The sequence below is a fragment of the Schistocerca cancellata genome, chromosome 5, assembly GCF_023864275.1.
Source record: "Schistocerca cancellata isolate TAMUIC-IGC-003103 chromosome 5, iqSchCanc2.1, whole genome shotgun sequence".
Lineage (NCBI taxonomy): Eukaryota > Metazoa > Arthropoda > Insecta > Orthoptera > Acrididae > Schistocerca > Schistocerca cancellata.
The window spans coordinates 665,325,104-665,345,706 of record NC_064630.1 but is presented as its reverse complement, the minus strand read 5'-3'; the positions used below and the strand labels follow the sequence as shown (position 1 = coordinate 665,345,706).

General features: G+C 42.3%; 1 protein-coding gene across 1 annotated transcript in view; it reads right to left on the bottom strand.

Annotated features, from left to right (window-relative positions):
- Positions 1-20,603, bottom strand: part of LOC126188298 (sodium-coupled monocarboxylate transporter 1-like) — a 111,478-nt gene that overhangs the window by 13,404 nt on the left and 77,471 nt on the right. The window contains exon 9 of the mRNA XM_049929884.1: positions 3,916-4,025. Coding sequence (XP_049785841.1) covers positions 3,916-4,025 — 110 coding nt within the window. The remainder of the gene's footprint in view (positions 1-3,915; positions 4,026-20,603) is intronic.

The window sequence follows — 20,603 nt, the reverse complement described above, 5'->3', positions numbered from 1 at the left end:
AGAGAAGTAAACAGCATTGTCCTTTATCTCGCTGTGAAGCAGGAATTAAATTAAAAGTTAGAGTTATCCACGAGATGCTCCCAGAGATAGTTCCTAATGATGTCTTCGTAACTACTGCTATCCACCTTTGTTAGAAACTACGTGTGCCCGACATGCAACCGAAAAACTTCTATCGCTTCCTACACGTCTGTAGTCATAGGTTCCACGTGCTTTCTTGTTTCGCACTGAAAGCTGAACTCAGTTCATTTTCAGGCAACGGGTTCCAGTTAACGATAAGCAAACTATCGGTACATTTTAAGACGTGTGTTGGCTGCCAAAACATAAAATGCTACTTTTATATGTGCTGCAGTACATGATTATGCATTCACCAAGCAGATCCAAACTAAATAACACGGCAGAGCGTTTTACTAAACCACATCAACACGAATCCAAACAACAAGGAGCTCCATCATCGTAGAGTTGAAAAAACCGTCCTTCGTGAATTTATCGCAATGTTTCTGAGTGCTTTATAATGACACTCAGCACTCTCATGATCCTCTTTAAATTGCGGCGTAGTGTTTCTCCTAGGTACATTGCTGGGTTACTGTCGTTGTGAGACGTGTACTCAGAAGTACACATTTGCAGCAATTTTAAAAAACAGTATTGTTTCCACAGTTAACTTCAATCGGATTAATATGATGTAAACATCATAAATCAGTTTCATATGATGTTTGATCTGATTTGTTGTCAAAACATTTTCGATTTACCTTAAACCATGTACTCAATTCGATTTCCTATCGCAACAAATCTCAAGTCGATATGTACACTTACTGCATGTACTGTGCATTTCTAGGGCTATCTCTGCAGAGGAAAATGATCCTTCAGTGGGTCCAGATTCGAGGTCAATGCCGTTTGCGCTATGTCCATTTCCTATATTCTTTGCATAAGTGTATCAGTTCCCAGTTTTTTATTTCTGGAATTCTAGGAGGTCCTAATTATTTTTTACTCCAATTCGAAATGCGACTATTAACTTCAATACAATTTACTCAGGTAAAAACTGCACTTGGCATTCATTTTTATTATTGCAATTGAAAGAGTAATAATTTGCTAGAGTTATTAGCAGAGTAAACCAATCACAAATTTGATAATCAAGCTTTGATATTTCTCTATTGATAAATTAGTGCATTATACACTACAGGCCATTAAAATTGCTACACCGAGAAGAAATGCAGATGATGAAACGGGTATTCATTGGACAAATATATTACACTAGAACTGATATGTGATTACAATTTCCGCAATGTGGGTGCATAGATCCTGAGAAATCAGTACCCAGACAACCGCCTCTGGCGGTAATAACGGCCTTGGTACGCCTGGGCATTGAGTCAAACAGAGCTTGGATGGCGTGTACAGGCCTACAGCTGCCCATGCAGCTTGAACACGATACCACAGTCCATCAAGAGTAGTGAATGGCGTATTGTGACGAGCCAGTTGCTCGGCCACCACAGACCAGACGTTTTCAATTGGTGAAAGATCTGGAGAATGCGCTGGCCAAGGCAGAAGTCGAACATTTTCTGCATCCAGAAAGGCCCGTACAGGACCTGCAACATGCGGTCGTGCATTATCCTGCTGAAATGTAGCGTTTCGCAGGGATCGAATGAAGGGTAGAAGCAGGGGTCGTAACACATTCGAAATGTAACGTCAACTGTTCAAAGTGCCGTCAATGCCAACAAGAGGTGACAGAGACATGTAACCAATGGCATCCCATACCATCACGCCGGGTAATACGAAAGTATGGCGATGACGAATACACGCTTGCAACGGGCGTTCACCTCGATGTGGCCAAACACGGATGATGCTGTAAACAGAACCTGGATTCATCCGAAAAAATGACGTTTTGCGATTCGTGCACCCAGCTTCGTCGGGGAGTGCACCATCATAGGCGCTCCTGTCTGCGATGCAGGGTCAAGGGTAACCGCAGCCATAGTCTCCCAGCTGATAGTCCATGCTGCTGCAAACGTCGTCGAACTGTTCGTGCAGATGGTTGTCGTCTTGCAAACGTCCAAATCTGACTCAGGGATCGAGACGTGGCTGCACGAGCCGTTGCAGCCATGCGGATAAGATGCCTGTCATCTCGGCTGCTAGTTGGTTGGTTGGTTGGTTGGTTGGTTGGTGAAGGAGACCAGACAGCGTGGTCATCGGTCTCATCGGATTAGGGAAGGATGGGGAAGGAAGTCGGCCGTGCCCTTTCAGAGGAACCATCCCGGCATTTGCCTGGAGTGATTTAGGGAAATCACGGAAAACCTAAATCAGGATGGCCGGACGCGGCATTGAACCGTCGTCCTCCCGAATGCGAGTCCAATGTCTAACCACTGCGCCACCTCGCTCGGTCGGCTGCTAGTGATACGAGGCCGTTGGGATCCAGCACGGCGTTCCGTATTACCCTCCTGAACCCATCGATTCCATATTCTGCTAACAGTCATTGTATCTCGCCCAACGCGAGCACCAATGTCGCGATATGATAACCGCAATCGCGATAGGCTACAATCCGACCTTTATCAAAGTCGGAAACGTGATGGTACGTATTTCTCCTCCTTACACGAGGCATCACAACAACGTTTCACCAGGCAACGCGGGTCAACTGCTGTTTGTGTATGAGAAACCGGTCGGAAACTTTCCTCGTGTCAGCACGTTGTAGGTGTCGCCACTGGCGCCAACCTTGTGTGAATGCTCTGAAAAGCTAATCATTTGCATATCACAGCAGCTTCTTCCTGTCGGTTAGCTTTCGCGTCTGTAGCACGTCATCTTCGTGGTGTAGCAATTTTAATCGCCAGTAGTGTACAAAAGGATTTGTATTGGAGCTTAAGTATACTTTTTATTGTGATGATACAACATGAACCAAATATTGCGAACAAGTCATTGCATACACATATTACGCACGATTATAGTAAAAACTGAACTACAAGCAGATGTATAAGCACTTCTGTACAAGCTGACAATGAATTATTGTGCGAATTGCGTCCAACCAAACCGTGCATTAAGTTACATTAAAACAAGTTAATTGGTCAAGTTAATTGGTCATAATATATGCACGTGAGTGCTACATTACTGTAAAACGTTTTAACCAATGCGAATAAATTCACATACAGAACAAGAGAGGTGTGATGCAGTGAACCACTTTATTTTTGACCTGGATGTTTTTTGACTTCGAATCAATTTCCTGTCCTTTATCTATCTGGAAATCTGTTGGGACGAGTCATCCACACAAGTACACAACACTCTGTACACACATTATATTTCGCTAAAGTATATATTATATTTTTGTATTGTTTCTAATTACTGATCCCGGCAATTCAGTGGTAATGGGTCAATGTTTTTAATCACGATTACCGTGAATACTAGGAGAGTGCTGTTAGGATTCCGTGTTTCTTCAACAACGGCCAACATGTAATTTTCTAATATTGACCATAAAGAGTTATGATAGCTGTTTTCAGAGAAACCTAAAGCGAAAACCAGAGCGATACATAGAATTATTGCTATCTGATCAAATTCAAATAAAATAACCAAAGAAGCTCTACTTTCACAAATCGTGTCAGCTACTGTGGACAGTCACCTGATAGTAAAGAGATAAGTGCTCGGTTAGTACGTAGAATCTTTAACTATTCACTTGCACAATACAGTAATGTCTGTCTTCACTCTCAGCAATCTATAATGTGCGTCTCCCAGGTTACGAAAAGTGGTTTTTGCATTAGTCTTACGTCAAAAACTAGCTCTGTGTTAATTTCGTTGCTTCGATAGCACTGTAAATATGGAGAGCAAAAATGAGTTTCTCTGTTTTTCTTCCCCTCAGCTGTATTTATTGTTTTAATTTATTTGCTATCACTTTCGAAGCATTACAGTTCGTAGTTGTCAGGCACGATACTGCTACTCAGTTACCTAAGTGCGGCTCCAAATATTCCAGCAACGAAGAGCCCCGGCAATCCTGGGACGTGTCCAGCCACGCTCATCACGTAGAAGGGCAGCAGCTGGTCTGGACGAGATATCTCCTGGAAAACATCAGTACAATCTCAGTGTCACGTCAGCGTGTGACTCGAGCAATCTACACGCACGTCGTTCCAGGAAATAGAATAATAAATATGTGATGACGTAGGCGCGGCGCATCCATCTGAATGTGAAACGCTGGACGAATATATGTCGTGAGGCTGTTTGCTGTGGACGTGTTAACTGCTGATAAATGCATCATCTTAACAGCGCGTAAAGAATGTACATTTAGTTTTATGAGTTTAAGTATTCTTTATCTGCAGAGATGTTGGAAAGGGGTAGACCCGTGGTCTAGGAAGCCGGTACGGTAGCTCAGCGTGTTCGGTCAGAGGGTTAGCAGCCCTCTGTAACAAAAAACTGAGTTAATCGATCAACAACGAACATAAACGGATGTCTTACGACGTCCGCCTCGAGCAGATTCAACGAACAAAAAAAAAAAAAAAAGGGTTCCATCTTCGATTCATAATCATAACGTCTTCGGTCCCGGGTTCGATCCCCGCCACTGCCTAAATTTTGATAAATAATCAGCATTGGCGGCCGAAGACTTCCGGCATAAGAAGTCAGCCTCATTCTGCCCTCTTGTCAAAGAGGGCGGAGGAGCGGATAGAGGTTCAGGGCACTCTCTCGTCCTAGGGGTGGGAAATTGCCCCTAAAGGTGGAAGAATCAGCAATGATCAACGACATAAGGATGCAGAAGGCAATGGAAACCACTGCATTAAAGACACGTAACGTGTATCCACAGGACATGTGGCCTGTATTTGAAGAAGTGTCATGATGTTCTCTCCATTGGCAAAAGATTCCGGAATAGTCCCCCATTCGGATCTCCGGGAGGGGACTGCCAAGGGGGAGGTTACCATGAGAAAAAGATTGAATAATCAACGGAAGGATAACGTTCTACGAGTCGGGGCGTGGAATGTCAGAAGCTTGAACGTGGTAGGGAAACTAGAAAATCTGAAAATGGAAATGCAAAGGCTCAATCTACACTCCTGGAAATGGAAAAAAGAACACATTGACACCGGTGTGTCAGACCCACCATACTTGCTCCGGACACTGCGGGGCTGTACAAGCAATGATCACACGCACGGCACAGCGGACACACCAGGAACCGCGGTGTTGGCCGTCGAATGGCGCTAGCTGCGCAGCATTTGTGCACCGCCGCCGTCAGTGTCAGCCAGTTTGCCGTGGCATACGGAGCTCCATCGCAGTCTTTAACACTGGTAGCATGCCGCGACAGCGTGGACGTGAACCGTATGTGCAGTTGACGGACTTTGAGCGAGGGCGTATAGTGGGCATGCGGGAGGCCGGGTGGACGTACCGCCGAATTGCTCAACACGTGGGGCGTGAGGTCTCCACAGTACATCGATGTTGTCGCCAGTGGTCGGCGGAAGGTGCACGTGCCCGTCGACCTGGGACCGGACCGCAGCGACGCACGGATGCACGCTAACACCGTAGGATCCTACGCAGTGCCGTAGGGGACCGCACCGCCACTTCCCAGCAAATTAGGGACACTGTTGCTCCTGGGGTATCGGCGAGGACCATTCGCAACCGTCTCCATGAAGCTGGGCTACGGTCCCGCACACCGTTAGGCCGTCTTCCGCTCACGCCCCAACATTGTGCAGCCCGCCTCCAGTGGTGTCGCGACAGGCGTGAATGGAGGGACGAATGGAGACGTGTCGTCTTCAGCGATGAGAGTCGCTTCTGCCTTGGTGCCAATGATGGTCGTATGCGTGTTTGGCGCCGTGCAGGTGAGCGCCACAATCAGGACTGCATACGACCGAGGCAAACAGGGCCAACACCCGGCAACATGGTGTGGGGAGCGATCTCCTACACTGGCCGTACACCACTGGTGATCGTCGAGGGGACACTGAATAGTGCACGGTACATCCAAACCGTCATCGAACCCATCGTTCTACCATTCCTAGACCGGCAAGGGAACTTGCTGTTCCAACAGGACAATGCACGTCCGCATGTATCCCGTGCCACCCAACGTGCTCTAGAAGGTGTAAGTCAACTACCCTGGCCAGCAAGATCTCCGGATCTGTCCCCCATTGAGCCTGCATTGCTGCGAAAGGTGGATATACACTGTACTAGTGCCGACATTGTGCATGCTCTGTTGCCTGTGTCTATGTGCCTGTGGTTCTGTCAGTGTGATCATGTGATGTATCTGACCCCAGGAATGTGTCAATAAAGTTTCCCCTTCCTGGGACAATGAATTCACGGTGTTCTTATTTCAATTTCCAGGAGTGTAGATATAGTAGTGGTCAGTGAAGTGAAGTGGAAGGAAGACTAGGATTTCTGGTCAGATGAGTATCGGGTAATATCAACAGCAGCAGAAAATGGTATAACAGGTGTAGGATTCGTTATGAATAGGAAGGTAGGGCAGAGGGTCTGTTACTGTGAACAATTCAGTGACCGGGTTGTTCTATTCAGAATCGACAGCAGACCAACACCGACAACGATAGTTCAGGTATACATGCCGACGTCGCAAGCTGAAGATGAACAGATAGAGAAAGTGTATGAGGATATTGAAAGGGTAATGCAGTATGTAAAGGGGGACGAAAATCTAATAGTCATGGGCAACTGGAATGCAGTTGTAGGGGAAGGAGTAGAAGGAAAGGTTACAGGAGAATATGGGCTTGGGACTAGGAATGAAAGAGGAGAAAGACTAATTGAGTTCTGTAACAAGTTTCAGCTAGTAATAGCGAATACCCTGTTCAAGAATCACAAGAGGAGGAGGTATACTTGGAAAAGGCCGGGAGATACGGGAAGATTTCAATTAGATTACATCATGGTCAGACAGAGATTCCGAAATCAGATACTCGATTGTAAGGCGTACCCAGGAGCAGATATAGACTCAGATCACAATATAGTAGTGATGAAGAGTAGGCTGAAGTTCAAGACATTAGTCAGGAAGAATCAATACGCAAAGAAGTGGGATACGGAAAGACTAAGGAATGACGAGATATGTTTGAAGATCTCTAACGCTATAGATACAGCAATAAGGAATAGCACAGTTGGCAGTGCAGTTGAAGAGGAATGGACATCTCTTAAAAGGGCCATCACAGAAGTTGGGAAGGAAATCATAGGTACAAAGAAGGTAGCTGCGAAGAAACCATTGGTAACAGAAGAAATACTTCAGTTGATTGATGAAAGGAGGAAGTACAAACATGTTCCGGGAAAATCAGGAAAACAGAAATGCAAGTCGTTGAGGAATGAAATAAATAGGAGGTGCAGGGAAGCTAAGACGAAATGGCTGCAGGAAAAATGTGAAGACATCGAAAAAGATATGATTGTCGGAAGGACAGACTCAGCATACAGGAAAGTCAAAACAACCTTTTTTGACATTAAAAGCAACGGTGGTAACATTAAGAGTGCAACGGGAATTCCACTGTTAAATGCAGAGGAGAGAGCAGATAGGTGGAAAGAATACATTGAAAGCCTCTATGAGGGTGAAGATTTGTCTGATGTGATAGAAGAAGAAACAGGAGTCGATTTAGAAGAGATAGGGGATCCAGTATTAGAATCGGAACTTAACAGAGCTTTGGAGGACTTACGGTCAAATAAGGCAGAAGGGATAGATAATATTCCATCAGAATTTCTAAAATCATTGGGGGAAGTGGGAACAAAACGACTATTCACGTTGGTGTGTAGAATATGAGTCTGGCGATATACCATCTGATTTTCGGAAAAGCATCATCCACACAATTCCGAAGACGGCAAGAGCTGACAATTGCGAGATCTATCGCACAATAAGCTTAACAGCTCATGCATCGAAGCTGCTTACAAGAATAATATACAGAAGAATGGAAAAGAAAATTGAGAATGCGCTAGGTGACGATCAGTTTGGCTTTAGGAAAAGTAAAGGGACGAGAGAGGCAATTCTGACGTTACGGCTAATAATGGAAGCAAGGCTGAAGAAAAATCAAGACACTTTCATAGGATTTGTCGACCTGGAAAAAGCGTTCGACAATATAAAATGGTGCAAGCTGTTCGAGATTCTGAAAAAAGTAGGGGTAAGCTATAGGGAGAGACGGGTCATATACAATATGTACAACAACCAAGAGGGAATAATAAGAGTGGACGATCAAGAACGAAGTGCTCGTATTAAGAAGGGTGTAAGACAAGGCTGTAGCCTTTCGCCCCTACTCTTCAATCTGTACATCGAGGAAGCAGTGATGGAAATAAAAGAAAGGTTCAGGAGTGGAATTAAAATACAAGGTGAAAGGATATCAATGATACGATTCGCTGATGACATTGCTATCCTGAGTGAAAGTGAAGAAGAATTAAATGATCTGCTGAACGGAATGAACAGTCTAATGAGTACACAGTATGGTTTGAGAGTAAATCGGAGAAAGACGAAGGTAATGAGAAGTAGTGGAAATGAGAACAGCGAGAAACTTAACATCGGGATTGATGGTCACGAAGTCAATGAAGTTAAGGAATTATGCTACCTAGGCAGTAAAATAACCAATGATGGACGGACAAAGAGGACATCAAAAGCAGACTCGCTATGGCAAAAAAGGCATTTCTTGCCAAGAGAAGTCTACTAATATCAAATACCGGCCTTAATTTGAGGAAGAAATTTCTGAGGATATACGTCTGGAGTACAGCATTGTATGGTAGTGAAACATGGACTGTGGGAAAACCGGAACAGAAGAGAATCGAAGCATTTGAGATGTGGTGCTATAGACGAATGTTGAAAATTAGGTGGACTGATAAGGTAAGGAATGAGGAGGTTCCACGCAGAATCGGAGAGGAAAGGAATATGTGGAAAACACTGATAAGGAGAAGGGACAGGATGATAGGACATCTGCTAAGACATGGCAGAATGACTTCCATGGTACTAGAGGGAGCTGTAGAGGGCAAAAACTGTAGAGGAAGACAGAGATTGGAATACGTCAAGCAAATAATTGAGGACGCAGGTTGCAAGTGGTACTCTGAGATGAAGAATAAAGGAATTCGTGGCGGGCCGCATCAAACCAGTCAGTAGACTGATGACAAAAAAAAAAAAAAAAAAAAAAAAAAATGTTGGAAAGTGTGGAACATACCATCGACGACTAGGTCATCACAGACGTTTAGGAGAAGTAAGGGGAATGATATTGAGGCTAAAACCATCCCAGCACTCGCCATAAGTGATTTCTACATTTACATATCTACATACATACTCCGCTAGCCACAAAGCGGTGTGTGGCTGAGGGCACAATTCGCGCCAAAGTCATATTCCCCCCCTCCCTCTGTTCCACTCGTGGATCGCGCGAGAGAAAAACGACTGTCTGAACGCCTCAGTACCAGCTCTTGTTTCCCTTATCTTTGAATCGTGATCAGTGCGCGATCTGAAAGTCGGTGGTAATAACATATGCTCTACATCCTCGGTGAAGATCGGATTTCGGAATTTAGTGAGCAGCCCCTTCTGTTTAGCGAAGTCAAGGAAAACGTAAAGGTATATGGCCAATGCGGATTTTCACTGTTATCATCCTGAATATAGATCCAGCACTTTATCACTACACCGCCTCGCTCGGAGTGATTAATATGAACATATTCTTTATTGTTAGAATTCTTCTTTTAAGCATATTGTAGAATGTCATGAATCTTGAACAAATTTTGCTATCATATTCTAGTTGCTATTTCGTCAGTTTCATACACACTTGCTCATTTTACCACTAAATATCAAAACCCGATCTTAATGATTACCAATCAGTGACTTAAAGTAACACAACGCATAGAACTACGCTGACGGAAAAATATCACAATACCAAGAAGAAGTTGTGCGATGTAAACGAAACTTAGTAGGCAAATTCCTACAGCTCTGATGACTATTAAAATTTCGCTCCATTCGCGGAGAGTGGCATTAGTAGCGCCATGGTGAGGATGCAAGTCAGGTTGGCCTTAGATACACGCTGTAACGGTCGTGAGCGTTAGTTACCTTTGAGACAGAACTGGGTGGGCTGATATTACTCAAAAATGCTTTTAAGACGACGAAAATGCCATTATCAGCACCTTACTGAGTTTTAACAAGATCCAGTAACAGGACTACGGGAAGCTGGGCGTTCTTCCCGCGTTATTGTAGAAAGACTTATCAGGAATGCAGCCACTGTACATGATTTCTAGCAGCGGTGGTCACGAGAATATACAGGGTGTTACAAAAAGGTACGGTCAAAGTTTCAGGAAAAATTTCCCATACACAAAGAAAGACAATATGTTATGTGGACATGTGTCCGGAAACGCTTACTTTCCATGTTAGAGCTCATTTTATTACTTTTCTTCCAGTCACATTAATCATGGAATGGAAACACACAGCAACAGAACGTACCAGCGTGACTTCAAACACTTTGTTACAGGAAATGGTCAAAATGTCTTCCGTTAGCGAGGATACATGCATCCACCCTCCGTCGCATGGAATCCCTGGTGCGCTGATGCAGCCCTGGGGAATGGCGTATTGTATCACAACCGCCCACAATACGAGCACGAAGAGTCTCTACATTTGGTACCGGGGTTGCGTAGACAAGAGCTTTCAAATGCCCCCATAAATGAGAGTCAAGAGGGTTGAGGTCAGGAGAGCGTGGAGGCCATGGAATTGATCCGCCTCTACCAATCCATCGGTCACCGAATCTGTTGTTGAGAAGCGTACGAACACTTCGACTGAAATGTGCAGGAACTCCATCGTGCATGAACCACATGTTGTGTCGTACTTGTAAAGGCACATGTACTAGCAGCACAGGTAGAGTATCCCGTATGAAACCACGATACCATGCTCCATTGAGCGTAGGTGGAAAACATGGGGACCAATCAAGACATCACCAACAATGCCTGCCCAAACGTTCACAGAAAATCTGTGTTGATGACGTGTTTGCACAATTGCGAGCGGATTCTCATCAGCCCACACATGTTGATTGTGAAAATTTACAATTTGATCACGTTGGAATGAAGCCTCATCAGTAAAGAGAACATTTGAACTGAAATGAGGATTGACACATTGTTGGATGAACCATTCGCAGAAGTGTACCCGTGGAGGCCAATCAGCTGCTGATAGTGCCTGCACACGCTGTACATGGTACGGAAACAACTCGTTCTCCCGTAGCACTCTCCATACAGTGACGTGGTCAACTTACCTTGTACAGCAGCAACTTCTCTGACGCTGGCATTAGGGTTATCGTCAACTGCACGAAGAATTGCTTCGTTCATTGCAGGTGTCGTCGTTCTAGTTCTTCCCCAGTCGCGAGTCATAGGCTGGAATGTTCCGTGCTCCCTAAGACGCCGATCAATTGCTTCGAACGTCTTCCTGTCGCGACACCTTCGTTCTGGAAATCTGTCTCGATACAAACGTACCGCGCCACGGCTATTGCCCCGTGCTAACCCATACATCAAATGGGCATCTACCAACTCCGCATATGTAAACACTGCACTGACTGCAAAAACACGTTCGTAATGAACACTAACCTGTTGATGCTACGTGCTGATGTTCTTGATGCTAGAACTGTAGAGCAATGAGTCGCATGTCAACACAAGCACCAAAGTCAACATTACTTTCCTTCAATTGAGCCAAATGGCGGTGAATCGAGGAAGTACAGTACATACTGACGAAACTAAAATGAGCTCTAACATGGAAATTAAGCGTTTCCGGACACATGTCCACATAACATCTTTTCTTTATTCGTTTGTGAGGAATGTTTCCTGAAAGTTTGGCAGTACCTTTTTGTAACACCCTGTATAGTCGTAAAAATACCGGATTACAGACGGTCTCGTGGCACTATCGAGGAAAAAGAGTGTTCGGCGAATGACTCTGGCGCATTCTGCATTTGCAGCAGCACTTTGAGCAGCAGCTGGCACCTCAGTGAAAAACGAACTGTCACAAATCGGTTACTTCAAGGATAGCTCTGAGCCAGACATACTGTACAGTGCATTTCGTCGACCCCAAACCACCGCCACTTGCAACTGCAGTGGGGTCAAGTGAGAACACATTGGAGGGCATGGTGGAGGCCTGTTGCGTTTTCTCGCCTTAGTGCTAGCAATTGAAGTGCGTTGGTAAGGACGCCAGTTGAGGACCTCCTACCAGTTTGTTATGGTCTTGGGTGCTATTCCATACGACAGCAAGAGAACTCTTTATTATCCCACCCAACCTGGCTGCAAATTTGTACGTCGGTCTGGTGATTCGACTGTTGTGCTGCTCTGCAGTGTTGACAGGTTGCTTTGCCATGCCCGATCACCAGATCTGTCTCCAATCGAGCACATATGGGACATCATTGGACGTCAAATCCAGTGTCATCCAGAAACAAAATTTGGAAATTTTTCGTAAGGTCTTATGGGACCAAACCACTGAGGTCGTCGTCCCTAACCCTATACACTACTTAATCTAACTTTCACTTACGCTATGGACTACATACACAGCCATGCCCGAGGCAGGATTCGAACTTCCGACAGGTGGGTGGGGTGGGGAACCGCACGGACCGTGATAAGGCGCTTTAGAGCGCGGGGCTACCCCGCGCGGCCATCCACAAACAGCATTAACCGTCCGTATATTGATCGATCTCCAGAAGCTGACATCCGGCACCTGTGGAACACCGCCGGTCGGAGTGGGTGTGACGTTTCTTCTTCCTTCGATGCATAGGTGTGACTGGCTCGAAGATTTACCGAGTCCTCGTACCGGATGCAGCTGACTATGATATACTAGATCAGCTCCCCATCTTGACTGTTACCGTAAGTTCGGAATCATGTTGTACCTAATTACTCAATACATTATTATTACCATAGTCCAGATAACATTTGTAACAGATGTAGCCACACGCTAAGAAGGTATAAAGGGACTGTCACATCATGTTTAAGTGAAACTGACATCTCTTATTTCCAGAATGAGATTTTCACTCTGCAGCGGAGTGTGCGCTGATATGAAACTTCCTGGCAGATTAAAACTGTGTGCCCGACCGAGACTCGAACTCGGGACCTTTGCCTTTCGCGGGCAAGTGCTCTACCATCTGAGCTACCGAAGCACGACTCACGCCCGGTACTCACAGCTTTACTTCTGCCAGTATCTCGTCTCCTACCTTCCAAACTTTACAGAAGCTCTCCTGCGAACCTCTGCAAGGTTCGCAGGAGAGCTTCTGTAAAGTTTGGAAGGTAGGAGACGAGATACTGGCAGAAGTAAAGCTGTGAGTACCGGGCGTGAGTCGTGCTTCGGTAGCTCAGATGGTAGAGCACTTGCCCGCGAAAGGCAAAGGTCCCGAGTTCGAGTCTCGGTCGGGCACACAGTTTTAATCTGCCAGGAAGTTTATCTCTTATTTCGTCCATTAAATACACTTTGGCTTTTAATTTAAAATACCTATTGTGTATCTTATTTATTAACATTATCGAAGATGGCAACAAATTTCAGCAAAATTGTATTTATACACTTCTGCTTTTTTTCTTTATTTTATCCCTTTGTAAAATTCTCAAAAAATGTTGTAGTAATAAAACTGAATTTGTATGTCAACTGTTTAATTCCCGTCACTTTATCATTGCCTGGACAGCAGCCACAACACACGCTTCGACAACACATGGGACGCTCGTAGCTTATGTTCAACACCTGTACACCTGTACTAAAAGAACTGCCTACTGTATGAAGTTTCAATGAATCATCTATAACTATTTTAGCAGTAGTTGCCCCGGCTTTAAAATTATCTTTTGTAGCCTTTCCTGTTTAATATCTTTTGTGTGGGATCTAAAATTTAAAAACCTCTCTCACACCGGCCTGATTTAGCTTCACTGATCAGGATAGTAAAAACATGCGTATATTAAGGGAATTTTCATTGACAAAGCAGGCTTATCACATTCACACAGTTCAATACTGTCCTATCCTGATTAAATTGAGCTTAACTTAAATTCCATAAGGCAGTGAAGCAATTTCGAAGTCTCGGTGCGACGAAAATTGTCAGTCGATCTCCTGGAAACATTTGTAATAATTATTAACTTTCGGTGATCACATGGGGAAGACCGGAGATCTGCTGGTAAGACCGTGTTAGCCTATTTATTTGAAGTAACTGGATATCTTGAGCATACAAAACGGCAGGTTCGTCCAGTGTAAATCAGACGTTCCCCACTGATCCCGTGCAACACAGCGTAGTAAGCAGACACTGTCAATAATAATAATCCGTTAAATAATACGCGAACACACTTACTTTAGTTTAGTTCATGTATTAAATTCCTTCTCATACAGAATCTCATCAAGATGGCGACTAGCTCAACAATACATACATATGCATCCTTATTTCACGACTAATCGGCAAGAAGACCCTATTCTTTTTCCTAAGAGAAAACATAGATAGCAGAGAAGCTATTCCATGAAGTAAATGGACGCTCCATGGGCTTGAAACTACTTTGCATTGATAATCGGTAAGATAAGAAGAGATAATAAGAAGAGATATTTCGAGATATGTACTGAGTTATATAATATATAAAATTTCTGAAAATATCGTGGAGAGACCGCTGCAAGAGACATTACATCGCCCCTCGCAGCGAGCAAAGTTGATATGTATCCACTTTGCGAGCTAACTATTGGCTTAGCTAACTCGTTAGAATTTGTGGAACATACGTTCCTATAAATTTTAAGAAGTTAGTAAGAATTTTTTTGATTACAAGAATTGAAAGAGATTTGGTATCTTCGTTACCTAGATACCTAGTTGTTTCTTTCACGTGTACTGGGGCATACCCGCATCCCACGTACACAACCAGGGAAGATGGACTTATAGTTGTTAATCAGGTCTACCTATTCAGGAACTGGCCTTCACAGGGAAACCCCGGAAAACCTGGAGGCTTAGACCCCAACTAGGTATCACAGATGATAGGAAAGACAGAATAATTTGGAAATTTGAGAGTTATCTAGAATTCATAGGAAAGATAAAATCTCCCTCATAGCAAAAAAAAAAAAAAATTACACATGCAAAATTTTTTTACAGTCTTCTGAAAAATTTTCTTCATCGATGTCCTGCTGAACTGCGGTGAAACTGATCGAACAGGAACATGGGACACGGCACGGAGGACAGGCGTCGCATTGGCGTACCGGACAGGAGACGTAACGGATTTTAGAGACCAGAAGGAACCTCAGGAACAGGTACTCAGGATTGTGGCATGAAACAATCGAAATTCGTCTAAGGAATGGTCAACTATTAAAGATTCCTGGAAGAGAAGGGTTAGTCGAATTTTCCAGATTCATTTTGAACTCAAATGTGGACCTGATCCATCCAATCTTCCATCTGAGGAATGGGAAAATCCATTCGTCTTATACTTTCCACACCTAGGTGTCTTAATCGATACTGTAGTTGCACAATATCACAACTCCAGATCGGAAAACAATTTTGAAAACATGGATAATTTCATCCATCTTCTTGAGTAAGCCGAAAGGTTCTAATCCTGGTTTTAATGATTTATTTATTTAATTTGTTTTTTCGTTGGATTTTCCAGGTGGAAGTAGATCTGAATCTTTCCTAATTTGGTTTCAAGTACGAATGTGGATAGCATGTCAGAATATTAAAAACTTTATTATTTGAAACAATTTCCAAAAGAAATTATATCTTACTCATACATGAGCAAAAAATGAAATTTTTCTGAAAGAGAACGTTTATTAAGTCTTGCTGCATGATCTCTCCAGCTGAAATTAATCTTTGTTATTAACGATAAAATTTTCCTCTTTTATACTCCAAATGCCGCATTTTTCCATGAACATATATGAATGCAATATAACAATAAACAAATCCAACTGGAAAATGACAAATTATTACAAATTCAATGAAGAACTTTCTTATTAACTCTAATTTTATAAACACACACTAATCTGGTTAATTAAATTCTCTTGAATAGAATTTAGCTCGCGCAAAGAAAAAACCAGCGAGTCTTTATATCTGTGGACAGTAGCAATCGATTCTAATTTCCTAACGCGGTTCATTTGTTCTCCTGTGAACTGTCAGTTTACAAACAGTAACTTCACACGCAAGCGCCGTATTCGATCATATAGTTTCAGTGAACTTATTCTCACTGGAGATTAACACTCCCTGAATGTATATTATTTCACACGCACAAGCTTGTTTGGTGATCATCGTGTAGACAGATAATCCGTAAGTCTTCACAGCAGCAATAGCTACAGTTTCACTTACTTTTGTAAATATTCCTATACTATCACAGAAGCAATCGCTTACTGTTCATTAAACTATCACAGATGCTTGGCATGCTGTCATTTAACCTATCACAGTAGCTGAGGCATACTGTCCTTTGCACTTCAATTTTTTTTTAACACTCAATTACTTCATACAGACTTTTCATTTAATTTTAAATACTTTCCTTAAAAGTACCTCTTTAGGTCTACATGGGGAAATAATCCTTTTATTCTTCCAGAATCCGGATATGCTAATAAATACGCACCAGGATTCGGTATGTCAACTATTATATATGGACCTGTATCAATTAGATTCCATTTTCTGATGGTCTTCTTCAACCTTGATGACTTGATGTGTCTTCTTAAAAGAATTTTCTGTCCGATATTGAAAGTCTGAATCCGTTTGATGTTTCTGTCATGGATTTCCTTTCGCTGTCTTGCTTTCTCCGTAATATTAATGAGAGCATTACGAATTTTTTCTTCCCATGACATTTTGGTGTCCTCGAGTTTAGGCAAGTTATCTACCCAAAAGTTTCTTTCGTTATCTCTGAACATCAGTTCATTCGGGGTAAAGTTTGTAGAACTATGAGGTAAATTATTATAAATCTGCTCAAACTCGGTCAAATAGTTTATCCAGATAGTTTGTTTATCATGACAGTACGTTCTCATGAATCTGTTTAGTTCTCGGAAAACCCGTTCAATTAAATTCCCTTGTGGATGATAGCAAGATGTAAATATCTGTTTTATTCCTAGTTGTGATACTAATTTTCTCCATAAATATCCCGTAAATATCTTCGCATTGTCGGAGATTATAGATTTTGGAATCCCTGCATGAGGAATGTAGTCATTTACAAACTTTACTGCGGCAGCTCTTGCAGTTGCTGATTTTATAGGATATAGTTTAACATATTTTGTAAACACATCACAGAATCCAATAATGTACTTAACACCACCTCTGGCTCTAGGAAGTGGTCCACATATATCACATGATATAAGTGATCTTGGTGCTTCAGGTATTATTGAGTGAAGCGCAATTTTATTTCCCTTGTTGTCCGGCATAGCCTTTTCACAGAGAACCCATTTCTGTATGACTTTGTGCACTTTTCGCCTTATATTTGGGAAGTAACAATAATATCTAATCTTATTAGCACACTTTACAACACCAACATGACCCCAGGTCAAATGTGTAAACCAAATTAATCGTTCTTCATATTCTTCGGGTATGCAGACACACCACTTTGGATTCTCAGCCTTCCCAGATTTAAAAAAATAAAATATCATTCACATGCCGGTAGTATTCCAAATTTACCATAGGATTTTGTTGATTGAATTGTCGTATTATGGCATTCCATCGTCGAGCCTTCTTCTGAAGCTGAGCCATTGTCTTACACAAATGAATATAATATAACCTGTAATTATTTTCTTGAAGAAGAAGCACTGGAAATTCTGCCTTATTATTTACATCCAGTTCAGGTGTTATTCCTTCTGGAAATCTTGACAACGCGTCAGCTATAATATTTTCTTTTCCGGCTACATGAATAATTTGAAACTGATATTCTTGCAGCGCCAGCGTCCACCTTGACAAGCGAGGATGCAGCAACTTACAAGTTTGTAAAAAGGCTAGTGATTGGTGATCACAATAAATAGTTATCCTTGAGCCATATACATAATAATTAAACCTTTTCAAAGACCAAATAACTGCTAAAGCTTCCAATTCCGTAGTGGTATATGCTCTTTCACAGGTGGATAAAACTCTGCTAGCAAATGCAATTGGACAAAAGGTTTTTACACCATCAATGTACCTAATTTGAAATAAACAAGATCCTAATCCGACATCTGATGAATCAGTGGCTAAACAGAATCCGACATTCATATCAAGGTGGTATAATAACGGAGCATTTATCAGTTGATCCTTAATTTCACAAAAAGCCTTTTCACAATCATTAGACCATTGCCATGGTACATCTTTCCTCAGGAGCCAGTTTAATGCTTCGGAGTTCATTGCTTGAGTTTTAATAAATCGACGAAAAAATGAAGCTAAGCCTATAAAGCCTTTCAGTTGTCTTCTGTTTCTTGGAGTTGGAAAATTTTTTATCGCACTAATCTTCGCTTCTGTTGGAAGAATGCCTTTTGCATTAATCATATGTCCTAAGAATTTAATTCTCTGTAGAGAAAATTGGGATTTTTTTAGATTTGCAGTTATACCAGTTTGTTTGAACACAGCAAAAATCCTCCTAATAAGTTGTACATGTTCCTCCCAAGTTTTAGAGGCAATTAATAGATCGTCCACAAAAATTGTTATTCGACTACGTAGTTCTGGTCCTAGGGCATAGTCCACTGCAGAAATAAAAACTCCACAGCTGATATTGAGACCAAACGGAACGACCTTGAACTGATAGCTTCTCCCTCCATATATAAAAGCAGTATATTTTCTTGAGTCCTTGTCTAACTGGACTTGCCAGAACGAACTTCTCAAATCAATACTGGTTAAATAGGATACATCTTGAAATTTCTGTATTAACTCATCGATATTCTCCGGATGTGTGCGCACAGGTACTATAATTTTGTTAATTTCCCTTGCATCTAATACCAATCGAACTTTTCCTCCTGGCTTTGGTACAACAAGCAACGGAGAACAATATGGGCTGTTAGACGGTTCAATAAGATTCCAGTTTAACATTTTTTGTATCTGTTCCTGAACTGGTTGTTTTAATCGCCAGGGAATGGGATAGTGTGTGCGGCAAAATGTCTTATGGGGCTTAATCTGTAATGTACAAACATATCCTCTAATAATTCCGGGCTTTTCATCGAAAACTGACTCATATTCTGTTAATATATTGAATAATTGTTCCCTCTGACTATCCGTTAGGCTATCTGACTCAGCAATCTTCTGTTCGACTGTTTGTCTGAAATCCTCTTCTTGAATTGACTTGATCGGTAGTCGGTACATATTATTATTTTCAGCACAAATCAACTGCACAGCAGCACCACGGAAATATCGCTCATACACTGCCTCCTTTCTCAGTAAGATCAGTGTAACAGATTGATCTTCGATTTTAAAATGCACCTTTCCTTCTACCAAGTCCAACTTGCAATTGCAGGCTTGCAAAGTTCCAATGCCAAGAATACAATCTACTAACAACTTTTCTACTGCAAGGAATGTGCATTGTTTAGCTACATTTCCCAATTTTATCTCTATAAGCGTTTGTATCTTGACGTTCCGGGATTTTGCTCCCACTGCACCTATAACTCGGCAATTTTGTACTGGTAGGACAGAGATTTTCTTAATTTTACTAATTCTGCGAAACAAAGTTCCGGATACTACGTCTGTAGATGAAGCTGTGTCCAATACTACATTGGTTAAAATTCCTCCCACTTCTGTGATGATCTCAGACACAGGAACCCTTTTATCTTCGACTACACAGGCCTCTAAGTCTCTCGTCAATTCATCTGTCATTAATTCGCCTTCATTATATCTCAACATTGCCACGGAATCAATTTCGTTTAAAACAGGTTTGCCCCTTTTCTATTCCCCGGACGACTTTACGGAGCATAAAGCGGCCCTCTTCAGTTGAAATGTCGATTATTATTTCCTCTTGAATCATCTACTACTTCTGTTATGACTGGTTGTTGTTGATGACTGGTGGTGTTATTTGCTTCAAATCGAGGGTCAGAATTTCTGTACGCATTATTATTATTTGAAGATTGCTGGTTCTGATAATCTCTTGCATTTCCAAACATTGGGTTGTATCTGCGATCTGTTCGATTGCCTCTGAACCTGCCCCTCGCAGCACAGTTATTGAAATTTCCATTTCCGTTGCAATTGTTTCCGTTGAATCTCTGACTATTCCTAGTATAATAATTATTAAATCCGTTTCCGTTCCGGCTTGCGTTTGGCGCCTCAATCGCTCTCCTCTGCATAACCGGTTGTCTTGGCCGATGTTCATCTTCTCGATCATATCTATAGTGTAAAGCGTAGTCATAAAAGAGTCAAGGTCATGCTCATTAATATACAGCATTCTATTTCTGATGCTGGCCGGAAGTCGAGATTTTAATATGCCAATCACGTCTTGTAGAGGCATAGGCTTATCCCAATACCGCGATTTGTTTATATATTTCTCAAAGTATTTCTTTAAAGATCCACGTGAAAAGGAAAAAGGTTCCGCGTATAATACCTCCTGCCTTAAACGTTCTTGTACACCTTCAGACCAGTATTTGGATAAAAATGCTCGTTCAAAATCTTCATATGTGTCCCAAGTTGATATAATATCAGATGCCCATATAGCTCCTGACCCCTGAATATAACCGGTCACGAAACTAACCTTTTGCCACTCACTCCAATTATTTGGCAATACTCCCCTAAAACTTCTTATAAACACTACGGGATGAACATTTTTCTTGTCTGGGTTGTAGATCTGAAATTGACGTTGTTTCAGCATTTTCTCCTCAGTATTGCTTTTACAAT